We start from the raw sequence: 24,719 nt of genomic DNA on the forward strand, positions 1-24,719 counted from the left end.
TAATTAAGGCACCCAAACCCACGACTTTGGTGGGAGTGGAACCCTCTACCTTTGGTGGGAACAAAATTCAATGGCACCAAAATTGATGATGCCACCATCGATGGTCAAACCTATGATTCTCTATATAGACTCAAACAAGACAATATATATATAGACTCAATATAGACAATATAGACTCAAAATAACAATGAGCAGCCACTGTGAAATAAGCACAGTTAAATAAGATAGAGTTAATTAAGGTACTCAATCCCCCACGACCTTTGGTGGGAGAAAACAAGTAACAGAAAGTAACAAAGCATTCGGGTGAGAGAGTCAAGTAATTTAATTAATGTCTCGTGAGCGCGTAGGCTTTTTGCCTTCACCCTCTTTAGCGTATGCTAAAGTGGCTGTCAACATTTTTGCTATTACATTGTCCATATCTATTCTTGCGTTGTGTATATGTGTTTAATAGAATGATCTCCATAAGTGCTAGATATCAATTATCATAAAACAGATGTAGGGACAGGAGTAATCCGCATTATTTTTACAGCCTACCTGGCCTCCATAGAAGTACTGTTGCGATTACTCTAATATTGTGCACATAAGATACTATTGCATATACTACGTCAAACTCGCTTATAACTATGCCTGTTTTAACAATATAGTGGATATAACAATGAGCAGCCACTGTGAACTTTTGTGTGTTTTATGATAAAAGAAACCGCTTGCTACAATGTTCCCATGCTTTGTTGTCAGTTATAACAATCAAATCTGACTACTGGGTGTGTGCGCCGAAACGCGACATCCTTGAAAAGGGGGGAAAGAAGAGATAGAGAGAGAGAAAAAATGTGCTTCCGTAATGAACGCCTTCGTCACATCACCAGCCTCGTGTGCCTCTCTCCCTTCTTGTTTCCACCCCTCCGACGTCGCCAGTGTCGACTTGTGTTTCATAAGGGTTGAAGGGAGACGGTACAGAGGCATGCTAGGGTGGCGATATGGTGAACGCGTACTGCCGTGTGGTATGCACGGCGCACAGGGGGGTGCTGCGGTGAGCATTTTTTTTTCCTGGTTTTTGAGAATATCATCAGACGCAATACCCAGAAGCCAGATTTAATTTTTATAGGCGATAATGCAGCACGGGAATATTGTAGTGAGTGGTTCGTTTTGCCATAGGATGCACACAAAAGCTCACAGGGCTGCTCATTGTTACATATAATTGTTGTTAATGACTGGTAGTGCTATCGGTAGGTTCGACTCTACTTCTTTCTGCATAATTAAAATGTTTTGGATGTTTTTTCCGTGTGTTATTTTTCATGCAACCTGTGAGAATATTAAATATTGTTAAAGTGGGTTTGACTATAATTGACACCCACAATAACTAGCCTTGAGAAAGAAAAGGAAATGCTTAGGATCTGGGGATATAGCCATATTACAAAAGGCTTATACTTATTAAGAAAGACTTGCCGTGGTTGCTTAGTGGCTATGGTGTTGGACTGCTAAGCACGAGGTTGCGGGATCGAATCTTGGCCACGGCGGCTGCATTTCTATGGGGGTGAAATGTGAAAACATCTGTAGTACTTCGATTTAGGTGCATGTTAAAGAAGCCCAGATTGTCCAAATTTTCGGAGTCCCCCACTGCGGTGTGCCTCGTAATCAGATTGTGGTTCTGGCATGTAAAACCTCAGAATTTAATTTTTTTTTATTAAGAAAGAGAATCGTGGCTTTAGATTGTTTTGCCACAAACCTGTCATAGTAAAATGTTCTTAATATTTACCCATTTCATGTTTTAAAGGGGCCCTGAGCCACTTATCGAAGTCGAGAAATGCATTTGAAGTTAAAATAGACTATTTCAGAAATAGTTCGCCATGAAATGTACTCAATGTGTTGAGCAGAAGTGGAGTTTTTGGCAATCAAACATGCCCTTAAGCTGCGCTTCTGCTCCTTGTTCAATGACTTACACAGCGAAGGCTGCTGTGCAGTGGGGCGTACCTACAATGCTCCGTCTACTGAGCGTCACCGTGAGTTCAAATTTGATTTTGGATCTTTATGTAGATGCCATTATTTCCAATTTTGGCACCTACGAAGTGCCAAATGTGGTTCTTCACCGAGCCGCAGTGCGCTCGGCCAGCAGACTCATAGTAGCACCCAGAGGTGGCCACGACAGTATCTCCGCGACATAGCACACCGCAGCTACATGTAACTGTAGTGCTTATGCACAACGTTTGCTTTGTGCACAACAGGGCTTGAGTGTGCACTCTCGCTCATAGTTTGACCGTGCTACATGGTGCGGACTGGCGTTGTCCTGCACCAGCTTGACTGACGGATAGTAGCCACATCTAACTTGCACATTTTGAAGCACTATCAATAGCTCAATCCGAAGCAAAGTCTGTCGAGGCATCTAACCAGGAGCAGCCAGGAGTGAGTGTGAAACTGGCAAGTGCGCGTGTGGTCTGACCTTAAGTTTCGCGTGGTTCGAGGCTAGTTGAGTGTTCAAAACTAGCCGAAATTAGCGAGACCTCATGGCTACAGCACCGATAAGCAAGGTAGCCAAAGTTTAATTCTTACGTGGGCGGCCATGGCCGAGCATGCGCAGACGATAGTCGGCTTCTTCTGTAAGTGCCTAATTATTATCCAAATTTGAAAGCACGTTTTTGCTTACTTCAACCTGTCATTAAATATGCACAGTAACTGAAGGAAGGAAGATGTGCACTGATCCAAACACCCTTCTTGATGGATGTCAGCTATTAGCCAATAGCAGCCGCATATGGGAATCTGCTATATTATGAAATAAAGCATCCAGAAAAATAGTGAGGAACAGGCTTCTGTTGAAAAAAGAACATTTGAGAAAAAGGTATCTTCGCATTCTGCTTGTGAGCTCCATGCGCCACTCACGACTGCAAAGTACAGGTGAGGTGTTCACACCCGGGTGTGCTTATCCATGGACTGTGTTTTTTCACCAAGCCTGAGGGGTGGTTGAGGACCTTTTAAGCACCAATATTGTTTTTGAGAGCAACCTTTTCTGTATCAACAAGGCTGTTAGTTAAATTGTATGTCTTGAACATATTTAATAACGTTACTTATTCACCTTTTATGCAGTGAGAATCTACTGACAGTGCACAATTCTACATTTGTTGGCCAGTCCAGGCACACATTATTGCAAAGCCATGCTATGCTACAGGTTTATATAGTGCTATACTCAGTGTGTCAAAACGTAGCAAAAAGAAAAATTAAACAAAACAATATTTTGACCAGAACAAAAACGTAGCTGAAACATTATTTATTATTTTGTTTTGGAGTGAAGCCGAAATATTTTTGATCGGTTTTCAGTTTTAGAGGAAAGCCGGCAATCCGAAACAACCAACGTCAGGCAGCGTCAGAATTAGCACATATCTCAGGTAGGGGTAGTGCGAGCGATAGCCGGTCGAGTGCTCCACTAATTTAAGCCTACCGCTCGGTACACTAGCAGATAGGCATCGTAACAAAACCCAGGACTTGGGCGCTCAAGAGCTTATCGTCATTTTCTACGGGTACAATGCTTTGTTACTGAAGTTTCATCATTCGTTTATGTTCGTTTAAGTTCATTTTATTGGAACAGCTGTCCCATTTCAACGAGCACACTCAATGACCTGCCACTTCTGAGATCATGCTCAGTGCCATAACTCAAGGCCTGTAAAACACGCTTAGCTACTGGACGTCTGAGCTTATCAGGAAAGCCAGTCTCTCAGTAGCTAGGCGCACAGGTTTGCGAACAGTGAGGGTGCACTCTTTTGCAGGTTCCACCCCCAATCCTGAGCTTATTGCTTGACAGCATATGCGATGAGTGACAACTGGTGCGAGGAACGTAAATATATTTTTAACCATTTTGGTTGGTGTCTGGATCTCTTCCTTTTAAGTTTCCAAAGCTAACATGAGCCAAATACACAATCTTTTAGTATAACGGCTTACTAGTTTAACTTTTTTACCCTTAACAATGTAATCGCAATATTCCAACATGGTAAAATAAACCAACTTGCTAATAAATGCATGTGCATATCATTATTCGATATTCTATTCGACATTCGATGCTAAATATTTGTGTTCGACTCATATTAGAAAAATTTTGATATTTGCACACACCTACCCTTTATGGCAGGAGTGGACTGAGTTCATGCACGTCACTGGACGTAAGGAGTGGAGGTTGCTGTCCTGTTTTGTCCGGCGTTCCCCAGGGCTCAGTTCTGGCCCCACTTCTGTTCTTATTATACATAGATGATATAACCAACCAAGTCGACGTCACCATTCGCCTCTTTGCAGACGACTGCATTCTTTATCATACTGTGCGTAACCACGAAGATCAAGCAAAACTGAACAAATCCCTAAATAAGGTAGTGCAGTGGTGTGCAGACTGGCAAATGGTGATAAATTCCGATAAAACTGTCTGCATGTCGGTCACAAACAAAAAATCAAGTCTGCAGTTCCCGTACGGTTTCAACGGCACTATTCTACAAAGCGTCACCCAGTATAAATACTTAGGCGTAATCATCTCATCCGACCTCACCTGGAACGCGCACATACAGTACGTAGCTAAAAAAGCCTTGAACAAACTGTTCTACCTCAAACGCACCTTATCGCATTCCACCAGCCAGACAAAACAGCTTGCTTACGTCAGCCTCATCAGACCGGCACTCGAATACGCCAACATAGTATGGTTTCCACATTCCAAAAACCACATTCATACGCTGGAACGCATACAAAGAAAAGCTGCCCGATTTATCTATAACCGTTTCAAACACACAGATTCACTAACCGAACTTCTTTCTCGCGCAGGCCTCGCTACCCTAGAAATTCGAGCCAAGGTTCAACGATTGAAGTTCCTATACTTGGTATTACACAGTGAACTGAAATTGGATCCCGCCACTTTTCTAAAGTACAAGCTCACTAGACCGACTCGGCATAAACACGCTTTCACGCTAGAGGAATTTCGTTGTAACAATATACTTATTTCTTTTCATTCTTTCCGCGAGCTGTGCGAGAGTGGAACTGCTTAAACCCTGCTATTACTGCCGAGCCCACACTAGAAACATTTACCAATCATCTAGAAGAAGCAATCGCAATCACAACTTAGTCTTTTAGTTATTTTATTTTTTTTTCTTCTGCAAGAGCAGCTGTGTGAAGACCAGTGTGTTACTCAATAAATGAAAGCGTCCATGTTTTCCTATGCTAACTCCTTGTTTGCTCAGTGTTTGCTCACATTGTACTTTTTTGATGACCATATGCCCACTCCTGTAATAATCCCAATCGGGATTGACAGTATTGTGAAATAAATAAATAAATAAGGTAGCCGCATTTGCTCACCTTATTTCGGGCGTATAAAAAAATTGGATCTTACACTTTCATCTGCTTTGCCTTACTGAAAATTTGCAGAAATATCACACCTAATTGGTTGGGTGGTTCATTATAGCACATGGCGCTTTAACTTGTCTAATTTTTAAGAAGAAAATGCAAATTTGCCTTAATCTACGGAGAAGCCAGCTGTTGCCGAGATGGCGCTAGCATGGACCTGTGTCACCGCCTGTCGGCAGCTGTTGACAGCAAAGCTGTTGTTCCAGCAGGGTTTCCGCGTGGAAAAGCTGGTTGGTTTGAAGGGGCTTATACTTAAAAGTGATTGGCTACGCTTAGTATGGCAGCGATTCCTATCCGTAGAAAATTGTTGCTGGCGAATTAAGAGTGATGATGAGGATGGCAAGGACATCGCATAGCAAACAACTCGCAACAGCGAATCTCGTAGAATTTCAAAACTATGATGTTTACATCGTGTTGTGTGATCAGGTGACCAGCTGCATTTCCAAACCTTCTGTCCCCTCTCATTGTTTTCTGAAATCTATGCTTGGACTAATCTCCATAAACAACGCTCCAAATAATTAACCATCGCGCACTGAAGCAAATTAGGTTTCGTGCCAGGATAACTGGGTCATTGGCTACTTATTACAACAGAAAAGATAAGATCCAAAGTTTTTGTGTCAGTGCCTCTTGAAGGCACATTTCTCTTTGATGTGGAGAAAGTAGTTGGCGACTCTTCAGCATAGTAGTGTTTTGATCGTGCAAGAGCAAATGTGTTAATGCATAGTGGTGATGCATATGAAAGGTACCATAGTGATTCAGGGTGCCAGCTACCAACGTTTCAGCATAATATTCCGATATTGCATCTGCTCTCTGTGTGCAGTGCTTATTTTCTTTTCATGTTTGTTGTGGTTTGTTTGTGCGCTTCCATAGTCTAATAATCGTTTTAGTGTTTGTTTTTGTTTGTTGGTTTTTAAGGGGAGGACAAAATGTTGTATACTTATTGTACTAATTCTCTGCTGGCTGACCTTATGGGGTGCCACTTGGTATAATATAAAAATGCTGTACCACGGTAAGTAAAGGAGTTTGGACTTGGTGTGCCGTTGGTGTGAAAGCAACCCCTTGACCCATGCTTCCTTCAACACTAAAGCTTTATTTCTAAATGTGTCAGTATAATCTGAGATGTTCACTTGGGGTCACCCATTTTGGAGCATGCATGTAACAATTTTAGCTGCGTAATGGTTGGTATTAGAAATAAAAACTTCCTTTCAATTGGCATCTTGTCCATATGTTTACAAGAAATGTTTTTGTTTGTTTCAGTTTGAATGAAGGCAAAGGGACTCAACAGTTTGAGCTCTCTTTAGAGCAGCTTTTGAAGTCTATCACTGGCATGATGCTGTACAAGGCTGACACTGTGCTGCTCATTCAAGGTGCCTGCCTGAAATACTTTCCTGCCACCATTCCTGACATCCTGCATGTCTTCAGTGCAGAGCAGCTAAGGTGAGTGCGAGCACTGTCTGGAACATCAGCTTATGGTCTCTATGAGCCAGCTTCATCTGGACCACTTTCTTTCAGCCATATTGTTACAGAGCTGCTCAACAATCTGCCACCTGAAAGGCTCACAAAACAAAAAATGATGTGTGTAAATGACATTGTTCATAGTGAGCTGTTTAAGTTTCCAGGTAAGCTAAATTTTTACCACCTATGAAGTCCTTCCCCATTATTGCTCAGTGCTTCATTTTATACAATGTTGGACTGTAGGTAAAAGAAGTATAGTAGGCTTAGTAGTATTTGGCTACAGATACTGTTGTGTATTCTCATCTAAGCATATTGGCTAAGGCCTGTTAATTAGAGTAGTGTAAGAGCAGATTGTGAAAACTTGACTGGACTGTGCACAAGTTTTGAAGTGCTTCTCTTAGCTGTCCTTTTACTCTAGAGTTGCCTAAGCTGTATGCATTATAAGTGGGCATTATGCTTTTCATATTTACTCCTTACTGCTGAATGTAACATGAAAAAGAAAATGCTGGGGAAATACGATTGAAAGCACATATCCAGCAGTGTTTTTTCTGTCACAGACACTAAGCTTTGAAGAGATTTAAACATACTGTCATTTTTTTTGCCTACCTCAAGGAAAAAAAATTTTAAATTCCATTATTTAAGAGATGTCCGATATTAGGTAAGTTTGCACTTGAACCATAATGTTGAAAAGGGGCAAGGATGTCACTGACACGCTGTTAGTTGCCACGAAGTTTGAAGAAACTTAGCAGCCATTCCAGCATGAAGCATTTTAGTGGTATGATTGTCATCCTCTGTAAAGAAAAACTTGCTTCCATTTTGTTCTCTTTTTTGGATAGTTTTTGTCCAATGGAAAGGCGTATTATATCATGTCGTTGTGTTTACAGGTTACAGAATGTACCAAACTGATCCTTGCTCGTAGCTTGTGTGTCGTGCCCTGTCTGTCAGTCAGCAGGAAGATTTTTTTTTTTTGGCAGTAGACACCTCTTTGTATGTTTGGAAGTTAAAGGGACTATAAAAGCAAATATTAAGTCAGCGTGGACTGTTAAAATACTATTCCAAAATCCTTGCAAACCTCGTTTCGTGCCAAGAAAGGACTTCGCTATAAGGTAAAATCAAGTCTAAAATGTCCACATACCTCTCGTGCAATTCAAATCTCTCACCTCTGAGCGGGGAGTTGAGACGTTGCACACGCCATCACCACCCTTTGCTGCTGACATTGAGTAAAAGAGTGCCCGAGAGCCGGCGCTACGGTTTCTTGCACAAAACGCAGAAGCATGGCCAGAAACCGAGCCAAGACAAAGCTGACAGTGCAAAAGCAGGAGGGAAAATGCGAGCCCAATCGTAAACACCATCTTCAACGCTCGTTGGGATGGACCTCGTTCTCTGCTACTTACAGTTCGTGTGAGGATGGCAAGCCAGCAATACCAGCGCTGCACTACGCGAAAATGAAACCTTTCGACTGCCCGCATCATTGTCAAGGCTAACGTCAAAAAGCTCTTTTTATTAGAGAATCGAATAGAAGTAGACGAGTAGCATTTTCTTGCATCTTATAATGCAATGCAATGATATTATAAATGATTGAGTAATATTGACAGCATATTAATGAGGAGTTCATACTTCATCAGGCTAGTGGAGTCTCAAATCGTGTCCTGCATTTACCTAAATTTTTAAATTACTAAAGCTCTGTTTGAGATACTGTTGGCGCCCTAGAAGTTCTCGAGCATTAATTTGTCACTTTAGCTTGACTTCATATTTGCTTTTAGTGTCCCCTTAATGTTAGATTGTTAACATTTTCTCTTCTGTGCTTAACGAGATATCGCTGTTTTAGCAATGACTGCGCATATTGAGCATGTCTACCACAGTTTCAGAAGCTTTGCAAACAAATATGTGGCTGATGCTTTTAGTAAATCTTGTACATGTGCACACTTAATAATTTTAAGAATAGCAGCTGTTACAGTAAATTATTGAAAATAAGTGTACCTTGAAAGGAATATTTTTGTTGCTGGACTGTGCAGCGTAGATCATAGCACTTTATATTGGGACCACCCCTCAGCTGGAAATTCTGTGGCTAGACACAGAAGCTCCGAGTCTTACGACTGCTTTAAGAGCTATCTATGTTACTTTTACAATGGCATTGAATACGTACAGCGACACTTGGTAGTACTTGCAACATTTGAATATCCCAATTGCTAAGCCAGAGAATTACACTGTTTACATTCTGCCTCTGTGAAGCATTTGTATTTAGGTGACTTTTAAGGGGAGACGCTCCCCGAAACAACATCTTTTTATTACTTGCACCACAAGTTTCAAAATCAGTTTATAATATAATTTTTTATGCAGATTTAAAATATGTCATTACTTCTTGTGTAGCTGTTGTAGTGTTTGAGTTATGGGATGCATGATGGCAAAATATAGTCATCTTTGTGGGCACTTTCTTAGGTACTAAATTTTCACGAAAAGCATCTGGAACTATGCAAAAAGATAGAGCATTTCAACTAATTTTTTTCCTCGAGTCCCTGAAATATAACCTTGTACTTTCGTTACTAGTGCTGGAAGATATTGCAATTTCAAGAAGGTATCAGCACTGTACATGTCTTCAAGAGTATGTATGCCACATTTTTTTAGTACATATATGACAATTCTAAATGTACAAGGTTATTTTCATGTGATTGTGAAAAAAGTTCGTTGAAGTGTCCTATTGTTTTTTTCATAGTTGCAGTAACTGTAGATGCTGTTTTGATAGATATTGGCACTTAGCGGTTTACAAAGAGCTAAATAAGCTGCTGAACAAAGCTTTTTTGCGAAAGTTTATTACACACTAAGATGCCCACAAAATCACTCTGTGTTGCCATTGTGTAGGATATAACTCAAGAACTATAGTTGCTACACAGAAACTAATCACATATTTGAAAGCTGCTTGTAATGCTCTATAAGTGGGTTGCTTTTCAAATCTCTAGTAGAAATATTTAAAAAATGTTTTTTCGAGGAGCTGTAGGAGCTGTAGCTGTAGATTCTTGTCTTTGCTTTGGCGACCCTTTCAGAAAAAACTCTATCACCATCTGCAGTGTGTTGTGACAGTATACTGAGCAAAACATAGAAAAAAGTGAAGAAGGGTGTTGATCTCGAGCAAATTGATATAACATTCTTGAAGATTATTATAGCTTCGAGACACAAGGTGAAAAAAAGAAAATGTGCAAACAGGACTAAGCGCTACTTGAAATCAAGTGGGTGGGGAAAACTGGCATGGGCAAGCAGGTGTGCATGTGCTACAGTACAAATGGTTGGCAAGTACATAAGCATGTTGCTTGGGTGTCTTCATGTCCTCTCTGTACATGTTTTTTTCTTTTTTCCAGTGTCTTTGGGCTGTAATCAGCCTCAAGAATTGAAAAAAGGCTGTTCTATAGCTGCAGTTGAACCCATTTTAATGATCCCAGATATAACAATTTATCAACTATAATGACTACATTTCACTGCAGTTACAATTTTCCAACCCTGCCTATTGAAACTGCATCCAGATATAACGAACATTTTCAAAAGTTACAATTGTTACAACAAACACTTCAAGTTTGTTAGTGGTAAAAGGAGGGCGCATGTGAGATTCTGAAGCATGAAAGCGTGATTGAACTGAGTGCACGATAGCAGGCCCCCCACACTAACCCAACCGTAATGGAGATACGACCACCAAGAAGAGCGAGTGCCTTGCACGAATGTCAAAAACTGCGAAGAAAACTCTTTCAACCATGCTAGGGTAACTATGCTTTCAAGGCACGCATTCAGTATGCTTCACGGTGAGGCAGTACGGCGGCTGTAGGTTCAATGCCGGAAGCCACAGTTCTCCATGAGGCACCTTGGTGGCACCACATACAATCTTGGAGGCTACGACGGTGGCACCATGTGCACAACGCTATTACTCTGTTTGGACAATCTGGACTAAAGGCCACCCAAACGTTGCCATTGATATTCCCGCAGCCCAGGTCAGCGTGAACATGGTGAACACAGCACGATGCACCACTGCCATGCAAAGTTGCAAAGAATCGGCGCTTATGGTTCATTAACGCTTTGTTTACACATTGCTGATAATGGTTCTTTTTGGCTGAAGTGACATAGAAAATTTTACTTTGCAGCTCTTGGTGCACATTTAGCCAGCTCTGCAGCTGTAACATCAAGACCTCTGCAAAATGACGGCGTGCCGCAGGAGTTTTAGCTTCCGGCCAACTAGAATGCTTCGCTAGCATATGCAGAATCCATATACCGTGTCCCACTGATTATATGACATATTACAAACGGTAGGAGAAAAAAATGGCAGCAGATGCGCTCCTAGTTTCAAAATGGCAGGTAATCGGAACCAGCCACATGTCGTTTTGAAAGCACTATGATGCTGCATTTCGTTCTTTAGATTACATTTTTAACAAAAACTTACAGCTAGATGCAGCAAAGTACCAGGAACAAAAATGGAGGTACTCAAAATCTGATTTTCGCACCTAAGTAGTGTCGAATCATAACTGCCGGTGACAGCTTCAATGTCATTAATTTTTTCGCATTTTGAAGGGCAAGTCTACACATAATGAACTACTGATGCAACAGCAACTTTTCACTGAACCATTCAGTCCGTTATAAACAGGTTCGACTGTATTGTCCTATTTCAGCAAGAATTTGTGTCTGTCAAACTTTTGCATCTTATGGCTTGCAAATTAGGTTGAGAATAAACAAGTGTGTTAGCCATTGCTTTTATGTCATCGTTTTAAATGGTAAGATGATCGTGGCTTTTAGCCTAAATTTTTAAACAGTGTTAAAGCACCAGTGATTTCATTGTAGGATTTATCTCATTGCCTACTATGCCAGATTTTTGTCGTGCAGAATCACGTTTATCATGACAAACATGATCCTGCATGAGTTGCGCCGCTGAGTTGGAGTGGTGGGGCAGAAAGAGCTCTAAAAGTAAAAATGTAGGTTTTTTGTTGTTTTAGAATCCCATCATTGTGCGAGTTTGCAAAGCATCAGCATATTTAATTACTCTGTCCTACCTAGAATGCCGTGCCATTCTGCTGCCTGTGATCAACCAACACGTGCAACTTCTCATGGAGAAAGGGGAAGAGTTAGAGCTCTGTGTCAAGATATTAAGTGACATCATGGTGGTTCTTCATGGCCATGACCGGACACAAACTGTTGAAGACATATCAGTGGTCATGCATTCAGTCCTGAGGACTGTGATCCAGACTGTAATTAGGACCAACCGGTCTTTGCCTATTGTGGTATGTTCTTATGAACTAAAAACTTGATGTCAATTGACTTGCATGCTTGTCTTCTGTTATTACATTCCGCCGAGGTGTGTCATGCTAACTTTCCTTTTTTCCTCAAGGGCAACATTGTGGCTCTCATGATTTCAATACTGAGGCAAATGACCAAATACCACTATCAGAGCTACCTAGACCACTTTCAAACACCCACAGATCTTCTTGACTTTCTCATGGAAATTCTACTAGTCTTCAAAGATCTGGTCAGTAAGAACGTTTACCCGAAGGACTGGAATGATATGATAATGCTACAGAACAGGTACTTGCCTTTCCTCTTACCTTTTGCTTTGCACTTCAAAATGCACAAACTTTTCAACTGTATCTTCTGCCTCCTTAACCTCTTTACTGCTTAGTGTCATGCTGAAGGCTCTGCGTCACTTCTCGTGCACCATTCGAAATAGATTTACCAGTCCCTTTGATTACCAGGTTTGTACCTGTTTCCTGTTCTGCTGGTAGTAATTTCATCATTGCTCAGAATGGGCAAACATGACTTCATTTCTTGCAACAGGTGTGGAACAACTACTTCCACTGTGCCATAGCCTTCCTCACTCAAGATGCACTGCAGCTGGAGAACTTCTCACACAACAAGCGAAACAAGATAATTGCCAGGTTTGTTTTGGTTCACTGTCATTTCATTTAGAATGTTTGTAGGCTTCACTAAGCATCAGCTGCTTTTAATTATCTTGGCCAATTCTCTTCCAGGTACAAAGATATGAGGCGGGAGACAGGATTTGAGATACGCAAGATGTGGTTCAACCTCGGTATGGCATTACTTGTCACATTGGCCTCGTGTGGCATATTTAGTTTTTAAAAAAAATTTCGTATCACTACTTGGATCTTACAGAGCAAATAAAAGAAATCTCACATTTTCGCTCTGAAATTTCACATACTGACACGATTACAGTGTCCAAATTAAAAAACACCAATACTTGAGGGTAGTGCTAGCTTGGTGTCTGTCACTTAAAAGCACAATGTTTGTTTGCTTATCCTTATTTATTTGTTTGTTTGTGATGGTTTTAGGCTTGAGCATGTTCTTGGATGACTAGGCTGAAGGCAGAAATTTTCTACCTGATGTAAGCTTTGCTAACCATACACAGCTGAACAGAAATGTGGCATAACTAAGGAGAAGAAAACATACAATATTTAAATCACATGCCCAGTCAGTATTTTAAAAAAATGATGCATGTACAGAACTGATGACATTATACAACGAAATCAGCAGACGTATTTGGAGAGAAAAAAATTAGACTGTTTGGCTTCACCAACCACGGAATATCATATGAATGTACATTTTCTTGCACCAAATTAGCCATTTTCTTACACCAAGTAAGGCACTGCTAGGTCGTTGTTTGACCGGTTGCTAATTAAATCCTTTGAAGTTGTGATGTCATTGTTAAACTGTTGTTTTATTGCACACATGATACTCATTGTCATGCACACTGGGTTGCATAATGCATACAAGGTTACTCGGGGTACACAGGAGGAGGAGGATTGCAGACTTGCACAAAGGCGGTTTTGTGGTTTCACACCGTACTGGCCAGTGTTGTAGAGTATCCTTTGCACTTGCATGAAGGGTATGCAAGGGGAAATAATGCACTCCTCCATTGCTCACAGAGTACAAAGGCTGAGGCGAGCGAACACTTGCACGTTGTACCCACCTTAAATGAAAAGAATTCTTCATCCTCGGGAAAGGTCAAAGCCAAGGTTGTGTACATGGGGGCTGTGATGCAGTCCAAGTCCTTCTTGTGTCACAGTCTGTCACGCACAGAAGGCGCAAAGCAAAATGTGCTATCAATGAAGTCCCTCTTGAAGATGGTCGTCACAACTGTTGCCAAAGACAGACATTCCTCAGCCTTGCAATGCTGGTGTGCAACGTGCGTAGCTAGTCGGGCTTGTCGCTGCTCATCTGTTTCGGCAGTGCACTTGACATGCTTGTGCAATCTGTCATTCTCCAATAGCTGCTGTCAATCTTCAGCAGATTCATTGGCATGTTTAAACGCCATGCACTGTTTTCTTTGTTGCTGCAGTCGCAATCACTTGGCCACATCATCGTCAGTCAACTCCCACTGCCTCTGTTGCCAAGCTCATTGTTTGCTGCACGTGGTGTGACGAATCCTTTCTTTAAACATTTCTGACGACGACCCTGATTCACTTTTCATATTTATTTCACACATACGCTGTAGGCATATTTGTGAAAAGGAGAAGAGGCTGTGCATGCGAAGTGTATGTGAATAAACGCGCGTATGAAGAGGCTTCACACGGACTAAGGTGAAATCCAGGTTGGTAGGCTAGTAGTGCTTTAGTACAAAAATGAACCAGTCAAAGTGTAATGCAAAAAAAAAATTGGGGACATACTACAATGATAAATTGGTAGCACAATGCCAAGAGAAGTAAAAAAAATGGTCAGCACATTATACAAGCTGCTGCTTAACACTTCAGTTTGGTTGAAGTGATGGTAACAGCTGCCTATAGTGATTAAGTGAAAGTGAGTACTGTTTGTCACAACGTCTTTGTGTCATAATTTGTAGGGGAATCCTTACTTGTTTGAAACCATCAAGAATTCAGGAAGGATTGCATGTTTTAAGTTGCCACATCCTGTAATATTTATGTGCTTGACTTCAGAGCAAAGGAGCAATGTTAGTCAAAAAGAAAATTTTTATGCACCCATAGAAATAGTACAAAAGGAAGACTGTTTTTGTTTATTGTGTTTGATCACACCTGTGTGGATGGTTTAAGATTTTATGATTCATAATTATTTATCACACATTGTGCCATGCAAGGGTGTTGAGAACAGTGAAGAAATAAATGTGCAAGTAATATGATACACTTTATTGTTGAAAAAAAAAGAAAAAGAAAGAAGCTCCTTCCAAGCAATGTGCATGTACCTGAAAGCACGGCTGTTTTCATGGGAGCCTATTCTCACTGAGAATGCCTAAATTTTTTTATTGTACAGTTAACTGGCATGGTTCTAGCCATCTTACTTGAAGAGCTCAAGCACACTACTGTTCTGGTGAATGCGGGGAAACATAACAGTGAAGTCCCACCCTACAAAAAAGGCATCTAGCATCATAGAATTGCATATAATATCAGTTGGACACCCGTCCTGCAATTTCTTGGCTGAGATTTGATGAACTGTGTGCACTCAAGCCCTAGTCTATTGAAGAGCTATTTGTGCAAAGATAGTGGATGAATTTTGAGCATTCTTGTCAATGTATCAGAGGAGAGCCTTTAACTCACAGCTCCTGCAATGCCTTCGTAGCAGCCATTCTGTGTAGTCCATCACAGGAAATGGCAACGCAAACTGACAGTGTAATATGTTATCACTGCTTCCCTTTTCCACTTATCTTTAAATATGGAAAAAGAATGAAACAAGGAAATAATGAAGGGAAATTCTTCTGCTGGGGCATCTTGGTTTTTATTCTCTTACCCTAGGCAGTTCAGAATTTCTAATAGAGAAAGAAAAATAATTTCTTATGGTTGCCAAAGTTTCATTCATACGAACAATGTTTGTAGTATTGGAGACTAAAATGTGCAGTCTCCCGTGGACTTGGTGCATTTTCAGCCTTTGGCTGCGTAAGCAGAAAGTTTCCACAATAACAAAGCGTAAACACAGTGGACAAACTTCATCTCCAAGAAAGCTGTCTATAATTCAAGTTTTCCATAATAAACAAGGGTCATAATAATGATGCATGAGTGCAATGATAATGAACAAATTGTGAAAAAACATATGACGACAGAGTGGCATTTGTGATAGCTTAATTGTTTCTGTGTTGGTGCAAAATGTGCAGGCCAAAACAAGATCCACTTTGTGCCTGGTATGGTGGGTCCATTTCTTGAGATGACCATGATTCCTGAAGTGGAGCTGCGAAAAGCTACCATTCCCATCTTTTTTGACATGATGCAATGCGAATTCTACTCCCCACGCAAGTCGGCCTCCATCCACCAAGATGACTGCTATGTGCACAACCTTGAGATCAAGGGAAACTTCCAAGAGGTGGATTCTTTTCCTTGCTACTACGCAACCAATCACTATACTCCTGTTCATTTCTTATTGAGAAAAAAGGAAGTCTCTAAAGATACATTGCATGTATCTGGTGAATCTTAGATATGGCGAATCTATAAGGTGAAACCTATTCGGCAAAACCGCATCCAGTGAAGCTTAACACTACCTTCAGGCTGGTTAGAATACGTACAGCATTGTCCAGCATATACACATACTGTGCCGTCATCACATCTGCTAGGTTGGGTTCAGCATAAACATAAGAGAGAATCTACATGCAGTAGCTCACATAGATGGCAATCAGTGCCAACGTAGCTGTGGGCTTGCTTTTCTAACGAAAGAGGCATCTAGAAGTGGCTGTAGGTGTTAAATAGGTTATAGGTGGAAGGTTAGAGGAGAATGTATGTAAAGCGCGCAAGGAATGTGCCTTCAGAAATGCCAAAATTAACTAAATAATGTAGCAGAAATCTCGAAAGTTTGCAGTGAGTGAGTAATATCGCAGGTACAGAAGTGCCACCATGTAGCTCACTGTTGGCGTTGTGGTAGAATTGATTGTTACTCTGTGATACCTAGGTTCCATTTTTTTTAGATGCTCTACAGCAGTTTGTCAGACCTGGATAAAACCTTTTTCACCACTTACATCTGACAATTACAAGATGACAGCAAGCAGCATATCCCAACTACCACTCAACAACCACATCTATTGGACCATCGGGTCACGCATTTAAGTACATTTATTGCTCTGTTTGTAGAGTATCTTCATTCTGCCGTTGCACATGCTCCCTAGCACATGTGAAAAAACACGTGATATAACAGTCTGGTTGATGTGGCTGTCAAGCTGGTGTGAGGGTGTACTGCTTGCTGTCATCTCGCTCTTGTCAGGTGTAAGTAGCAAAATGGGTTTTGCCAGGTCAGGTGAACAATTGCAGAGAGAGAGAGAGAGAGAGAGTGAAAAAAAAAAAGAAAAGAAACAAAAATTGTATTTTGCTGACATCGAGCTTGATTACCCTAGCGTCGCAATAGAAGATTCTACCACAATGCTTAAAACGGGTAACTTCCAATGATTTTTGTGCTTGTAATAATAGCCACTGACTGCAAACTGTTGAAGCATGTGCTGCATGACTTTTGTTGATTTCGGCATTTTCGAAGGTGAATTCTTGTGCACTTTTTACATATGTTCTACTATAACATTTTATTTATGGTGCATGGAATGCCTACAGCAACTTCCAAACGTCTGTTAAAAAGCATGATGCCCTATATAACGCCAACCCACCGTGATGGCATAGTGGCTGTGGTGTTGCGTTTTTAAGCCTGAGTGCGGGATCAGAACCCAGGCTTAGCGGCCGCATTTCAATGGGGGTGAAGTGCAGAAACGTCTGTGTACCATGCATTGGGTGCACGTTACAGAAACCCAGGTGGTCAACATTAACCCAGAGTCCCCCACTACGGCGCGCCTCATAATGAAATTGTGGTTTTTAAAACCCCAGAATTTCATTTCATTTAATACTACGCTGTAAGGATTACGCACACCTGTTTGCGAATGACAGCTCAAAGCTACTTGAGCGGTTAGCAGAGCTAACTGTTTGATGAGGAGTTACGCTTTGCTGGTTCAGGTTAGGTAACATTTCTGTTAATTTGTGCATCGCAGTTTTGGCTTCTGCATGTTAGTAATTTCAAAATATGCAATCTACAGGCAAGAGCTGCACCATGGATGCATTTCCACCAATCAATCAAGTGGATGGGTAGCTGAGTGTAATTGCATCGTTGGTCATTTTTGAGAAGCACACAATGTCATAGTGTCGCATCGAGGGGCAGTAAATGGATGAATGTTCGTTCTGTGAAAGCGCACATAATTGCTGTGGAAGCAGGTGTGGCAGTTGTTGCGGCACTGATGAGTGCGCCAATCTGTCGCACTGCACTCACTCAGCAGTGCTCCTCCACAACACAAAGAATAGGAACATTGACACGAAGGAATTGCATATTTAGCTATTCCACATGCTTTTGCTCGACATATCTTAACATGAAACCTGCCAAAATCAACGAGATAAAATGGACATAAACAAACTGCCAAATCCGTCTAATGTGCCTGTAAAAAAAAAAGAAGTTGAAGGCATATGTCGGGTGTACCTTTAGCCACAACCTCAAGAAAGGGGTGAATGGGTGAGGGGGCAGAGCTGTCATTTTGTAATTGTTGCTTCTAGGGATCTCACATTTTTGTGCACCCACAATGGTAGCTCAGTGACAATGATGTTTTGCATTAAACATGTTGTAGGTTCAATGCCCAGACGTGTAGTCACATATCAATGGGGGCCAAATTCAAAAAGTTTGCGTTTAGATATAGGTGCACATTAAAGTACACCAGGTGCTCAAACTGGAGCCCTCCACTATGCTGTCCCTCATAGCCGTAGTATTGCTTGGGCTGTTAAGCCCCATCAATCGATCAACCAATCAGTCAGTCAGTCACTTTTTATCTGCATTGATTAGATTAATGTTGGGAGGGAACACAACACGGCTTTTTAGTTGGTGCACTTTTCATCAGCATTATTTTCACATTGTGTTATTGCACAATACATTGGCCAAATGGGTAATATAAGTCATCCTACTGAAAGGCAAGCATGCAAACAAGGGCTAAAGAAGAAACAAGAAAGACAAGATAAATGGCAATTATCAACTGAAAGGTTGCACAATGGTAGAAAAGAAGTAACACACAACACTTCTCTGCACATGCTCAAGGGAAGGCAGCGCCAACCCGTCAATCATGGACACGTGTTGGCACTCGCAAAATATAACTGCTTAGGCGTCACAACTCTTCGTGCAAAATAATCAGTGGCTGATTTACGTGTGCATTACCGCTATCAATAATATGCCAAGCCTTGACTATGAGGTAAATTTTCTTGCTGTGATGTCTGCACTAAACTAGACTGTCTGGAAACTTTGGAGGGTACTTGCAATCGTGACAGTGGAACGAAACGTTGGACAGTGTTCTACTGGTCAACAAACATTTATGCTGAGTTCATGTCCAATTGATGTGACTTGTCTGCCCTACATAAAAGTCACTGCAGCTAAAAGGAACTTCACAAACTACACCTATTCAGCATTCTGCGAACTGTTGGTGTGCTTTACATTACACTTGTCAGGTCTTGCAGTTCAACTGGTCTTTCTTTGCATGGTGGTGCATATCTTTCCTAACTTATTATCAGCTGTAAACACAATGTTAACGTCACATCAGCTCCCTAGTAGAAGTGTTCTAATCGCAAGAAGAGGCCTTCATGCAGTGAGGCATTGTGTCCCAAATGCCACATCATGTGAAAGTGACCATTCTGGAATGCAGCATAATGGTTTGAATCATATCTAGTAGGAGTTGAGCTAACATCCGTGTTGGGAAATGTATGTGCTTAATTTAGATTGTGTTGAACGTCACGAAATATTTGGATGTTAACTTTTGTAAGGCAATACTACTTAAATGCTGCCTAACTAGTGCTTCATTTTTTACTTTGTCTTTAGTCTTAGATTAAGGCATTCTATCAAATGAAAAGAAAATGAGGACGATATTGTGTATATATAATGAATTTTGAAATCAGGTTATATATCTATGGAACATGTTTAAGGTTTCTAGTAAAATTGTAATTTTTGACAGTGCAGACCTCTTTGAATAGTGCAGTGTGAGACATACTTGCTTTATAGAAATCATCTTACCTTTTATTATCATTTTCTGCACCAATAATGTAAAGATTTTCTTGCTAGGGTCGTGCCATGATTTATAAAGATAGAAATGTTCCATTTTCCTGTTTGCTTGTTCCTCTCTGCAGTTTGAAAATGAAATGATCACTAAGCTAGACGTTCTAGTCGAAGGTGGGCGAGGAGACCAGCAGTATCAAGAACTTCTTCAGCAAATGTATGTTTGCGCTCTCTGAGCATAACATTTCATAACATTTCTTTCTCAGTGGGCCTTGTGTACATTATTCATGCAATTATTTGGTATTTTTTGCAGTCTGTATGACTTGTGTGAAAACCATGCTGCCCTTCATGATGCTGGAATCAGGTTTATCAAGACAGTGGTGCGACTGATGAAACGTCTTTTGGAGTACCGCACCATCATCACAGATGAAAACAAAGAGAACCGCATGAGCTGCACTGTGAATTTGCTGGTAGGGACCCCTTTGAAGCTCACATTGTGCAGCATTGCTTTCAGCTGTTTTGACACTTTGTGGAACCTAAAAGCTGAGTTGTGCAGTGGCGTAGACGTGCTGTTACTGCAATTGATTCATGTTAATTGAAGATCAGTGCAATGAATCTTTGTTGAATTACTGGAAGTTTGAATTCAAAGTCGGAAGCTTGAGTGATACACATATTGCATGCACCTGGTATACACAAAAGGCATGTTATGTTGACATTTTTGATAGTAGGCCTATTAGTGATGCCCTACTTCATTGTTACACTACTCTTCAAGTACAAATTAGAGCCTAATAATTAAAGTGCCCTCTGTTGATTTACTAAGTGCAGCCATTCCTGATGAGTGCTAATGCCTTCTGATTTGTTGCTTGAGCCTGAATCCATATCGACTTAAGACAAGCAGCTGCCTCCTTGCCTAGCACACTTAAATGTTCAGTATGAAGAACATGGAGTGAAGACCAAGTGTCACTAAGTAGGGGAGGTTGGCATTACTTACCATAACTTGGTTGGCAGAAAATGCTAGTGATCTTAGCCCTTTGAGGGTCGAATTTTTTGGAATAACCTTGTCCCTGTGGTCAATCTTTTTCATTTTATCTCAGTTTCCAGTATAGTAGGAAATAATTGAAAGCGTATGAATAAAAAAAAAATTTATTGCAAACAATATTTTGTCTCAAGAAGGCTTTAGTCGCACCAACAGTATACATACAGGTATGCAATACAGTAAGAGATTGAGAAAAATGTCTAACAAAATTTATGACTGTCAATTTGTTTTCCCAAGAACACGTTTCACCAGAAGAAACAAGCCAGAAACTAGCCAGTCAGAAACTAGCCAGGAGAAGAAGCGCTTGAGCAGTCGCAGCGAGAACAGGCACCGTGCATGGCCATACTTATATCAGGACTGTGCACAACCCAGTGTACGGGAATATGCGAACTGCAACTGAAACATGAACTGCAGCCGAAGGCCTAGAAAAAGGAAGCTTATTAGTATCTCTGAACTTTGGCCAGAAACTTGACAGTTACCGAAAGCATGATAGCAGCGACCGTAAAAAACGATAGGATCTCTCCCATGCATGCCTTTGAGGTATCAGACGACGCATGTGCGACCACGTGAGCAAGCGCTTGGAGGTAAGCAAATAGAGTTGTGCACGCTGGTGAGTGGAAACACAATTTCAGATGACTTTGGGCGGCTCCGTAGATCGCAGAACCTTTCAACAACCAGTAGTGTCGGATACGTGTGAAATATCAAACATAAGATCGGCGCCATACATGTATGACAAAAACTCTCAAAGGGTTAATAGATGTGGTTGATGACTGCCACCATCTCTTTCAAGAAATGTGTTATTTATTTATTTATTTATTTATTTATTTATTTATTTATTTATTTATTTATTTATTTATTTATTTTTGCATTTTTGAAGAGATATTTATTTGATGCCCCTGAGGAGAAGCAAGATAGGATCAGATACAATGTGTACGTAACTGAGCTTTAAAATGTTGCCAGTCTATTAAAGTAGCAAGTCACAGATACATCACACTTTCTAAAGTCTTTTGTGGTGGAATGTAAAACTGAACTATGATAATTTAGCACCATGTGAATGTCTATTAAAAGCTGCCTTCGGCAGGAGACACCGTGTTGCACAAGAGAGGAAGTGTGAATTATTTGAAAGTCACTGTTCTATTTTCTCTGTTTATTAAGAAATTGGTTGAATTTACTGAGAGTTCAGAATATTTGAGTCTTTATTGTCACAAGCTTAGTCTATGATTTTTAGCTGTCCTTAATATAAAAAACATTTTGCAAAAAATAAAAAAAGAAAGAAAAAGAAATATGTGGAATATGATTTCAAAGTAAACTGTTGTTTCTATTTGCTTGGATATTAATAATTATCGTGTCTAGAGCCACTTGACTCTTTGAAAGCTATTTTCAGCTCTGTCTGTCTTGTAAGAACTGTCATTTTTAAGGATTCATTGCTTGAAGTTTGTCTTAGTTGTGTGCCTTATTGCAGAAAGTGGTTTTAGGCAGTTTATCTTGAAAACATTAAACTTATTTCTTGTAGGAGTTCTACCACGAAATCAACCGGCAAGAAATGTATATACGATACTTGCACAAGCTGTGTGACCTGCACCTGGAGTGTGACAACTACATAGAGGCAGCCTTTACACTGCAACTTCATGCCAAGCTACTGCGCTGGTCGGATGAGAGCTTACCGAGCCTGTTGCGCAGTGCCAAATATCCTCAGTGTGAGACCAACCGTGAGCTCAAGGAGCGCCTTTACCACGATATCCTTGACTACTTTGACAAGGGCAAGCTCTGGGAGGCCGGCATCACGCTGAGCAAGGAGCTGTTGGCACAGTACGAGAATGAGACATTTGACTATGCCCAGCTGAGCTCTCTGCATGCACGCATCGCCACCTTCTACGAGAACATCATGCGCCAGCTGCGACCAGAACCTGAGTACTTTCGAGTTGCTTACTACGGTCGCAATTTTCCAGCCTTTCTTCAAAACAAGGTGAGCTGCCTTTCTAGGAGCTGATTTCCACGTTGCTGAGAATTATTTCTCAATAAGAAGCACTTACTTTTTAATAAATCTCGTATAAAGGTAGTATTTTATTGATATGTACCGTCTATGTACCACTGCTTTCCCAGGCAGGGAGTGTCAAGTAGCTTGATTGTGTGGGAACCTTCCACTTGTTACTATTTGTAAGTTGCCATCAGGTTATTCACTTTTGTAGTACTGTTGAACCTCATTGTAATGAATTTGCATCTGACACAAAAATACCTTTGTTATATCTAATATCCATTGTAAGCATACACGCTAATGCTAGTATTTCTGGCAAAAAAAAAAAAATCGCAATCAAGTCCTTGCGAAAGAAACACAAGCGTGCTGCCTCCATCAGGCCAACAAAGGACCTCCTGTGGATTTTGATGGCCCGTTGGCAGCTTGTCGTGCCGATGCATGGCACAGAAATAACAATAAAATAAACGCACACACTTTGCGCTGTCAATCATACGAAACCGTGCGATCACTGTGATTGCCAGGGATCGCAACGTTGGCTTGTCAGCTGGGGTCCAACTAAGCCAAGTTGCAGGCCAGTATATGTATGCACATCCAGAATATGCCATTTCAGCATAAGGGACATGCACTTAAGTTGCACTAGCTAAGTATAGTCTTGTAGTAGCGCAACTATCGCCTCCAAAGCCGGTAATGAAGAAGAGGGCTTGCGTGTAGTAGCGCGAGAATAGAACATGCTAGGCTTGCTTGACCTGAGCCACCGCAGTGTCAGCCACTCCCAAGATCCCGCTGCACCATGACTGGCTGGCCTAAATAAACCGTGGCTACAGCGGCTACCTCTTTGTGCTGCCTCCCACAGTGTCAACTTTGCTACTATGACTGTTTATCTAGCCTGTGCGTGCGATCTCTTGCTCGATTGCCAATGGGGTCTACTGGTAAGAACATATTTTAGGGAGCTTCTTTGGCAGCCAGTCTGCCGGCTGTCAGCAACTTTTCATCAAGGCTGTACTGTTTTGGCCGTTAGGCCTAATTATTAGTCATTGCTGCTTGCACAGCAGTTGACAGTCGAAGTTGCGGTTTAGCGGCAACTTTGTTCATGGCCACGAAGTTTACGGCTTAGTGCATATGCAAAAGACAAAAGACAGTCTTTTGTGTATGCACTGTGACACCTATGATGATAATAATAAAGGAAGAGAGAAGGAAAGTTCACTAGAATGGAAAAGAAATGGTAAAAAGCACATTAAAAAAGGGGCATGGCATATGTTCATGCTTCTGTAGCACCAGACAATGAATATTGTACTGCAGCCGGTAATTGCTCGCTTAGAAAACCGATAAACATACAGTGCAATGCAACTTGAGAAATAATGATAGTGAGGCTTCCAAGACTTTAGAAGAAAAGAAAAAGAAAAGACTGAATTGTCGCGAGTGCACATCACAAGTCACCGTAGGCATTGAAGTCCCTAGCTATAACGAAATTATATTGTAACAGCTCTGATAGTGTCCAATACAATCACAAGTCACCGTAGGCATTGAAGTCCCTAGCTATAACGAAATTATTTTGCAACAGCGCTGATAGTGTCCAGTACAATCACAAGTCACCATAGGCATTGAAGTCCCTAGCTATAACGAAATTATTTTGTAACAGCTCTGATAGTGTCCAATACAACTATGGTTGCTTGCGCACAGTCAAATGCTCATATGCTGCGGCATAAAGCTCATGGCACAGTGCGAAAACGCGCTCGTAGCGAAAGCGAAAAATTGTGCGCGGACATGCCTGCAGAAGCATAGTCGGTCACCGCGAACCCGTGCGATCGCTGCATTGAAGCTTCATTCTGTTGTGCTCCATTTAGTTACACAGACAGCCCTCTATAAGAACATATTTCACATAGTTTTCTCTCAGCAATTGCCTACCTTTCACGCAAGAAA

General features: G+C 41.1%; 1 protein-coding gene across 3 annotated transcripts in view; it reads left to right on the forward strand.

Moving 5' to 3' along the window:
• Positions 1–24,719, forward strand: part of mbc (myoblast city) — a 92,866-nt gene that overhangs the window by 35,557 nt on the left and 32,590 nt on the right. For all 3 annotated transcript variants that reach the window (XM_065431419.1, XM_065431420.1, XM_065431421.1), the window contains exons 23-33: positions 6,619–6,798; positions 6,874–6,980; positions 11,845–12,068; positions 12,176–12,369; positions 12,464–12,536; positions 12,619–12,719; positions 12,813–12,871; positions 15,899–16,104; positions 19,920–20,005; positions 20,102–20,258; positions 22,338–22,790. In XM_065431419.1, coding sequence (XP_065287491.1) covers positions 6,619–6,798; positions 6,874–6,980; positions 11,845–12,068; positions 12,176–12,369; positions 12,464–12,536; positions 12,619–12,719; positions 12,813–12,871; positions 15,899–16,104; positions 19,920–20,005; positions 20,102–20,258; positions 22,338–22,790 — 1,840 coding nt within the window. The remainder of the gene's footprint in view (positions 1–6,618; positions 6,799–6,873; positions 6,981–11,844; positions 12,069–12,175; positions 12,370–12,463; positions 12,537–12,618; positions 12,720–12,812; positions 12,872–15,898; positions 16,105–19,919; positions 20,006–20,101; positions 20,259–22,337; positions 22,791–24,719) is intronic.

Source organism: Dermacentor albipictus, chromosome 1 (genome assembly GCF_038994185.2).
Source record: "Dermacentor albipictus isolate Rhodes 1998 colony chromosome 1, USDA_Dalb.pri_finalv2, whole genome shotgun sequence".
Lineage (NCBI taxonomy): Eukaryota > Metazoa > Arthropoda > Arachnida > Ixodida > Ixodidae > Dermacentor > Dermacentor albipictus.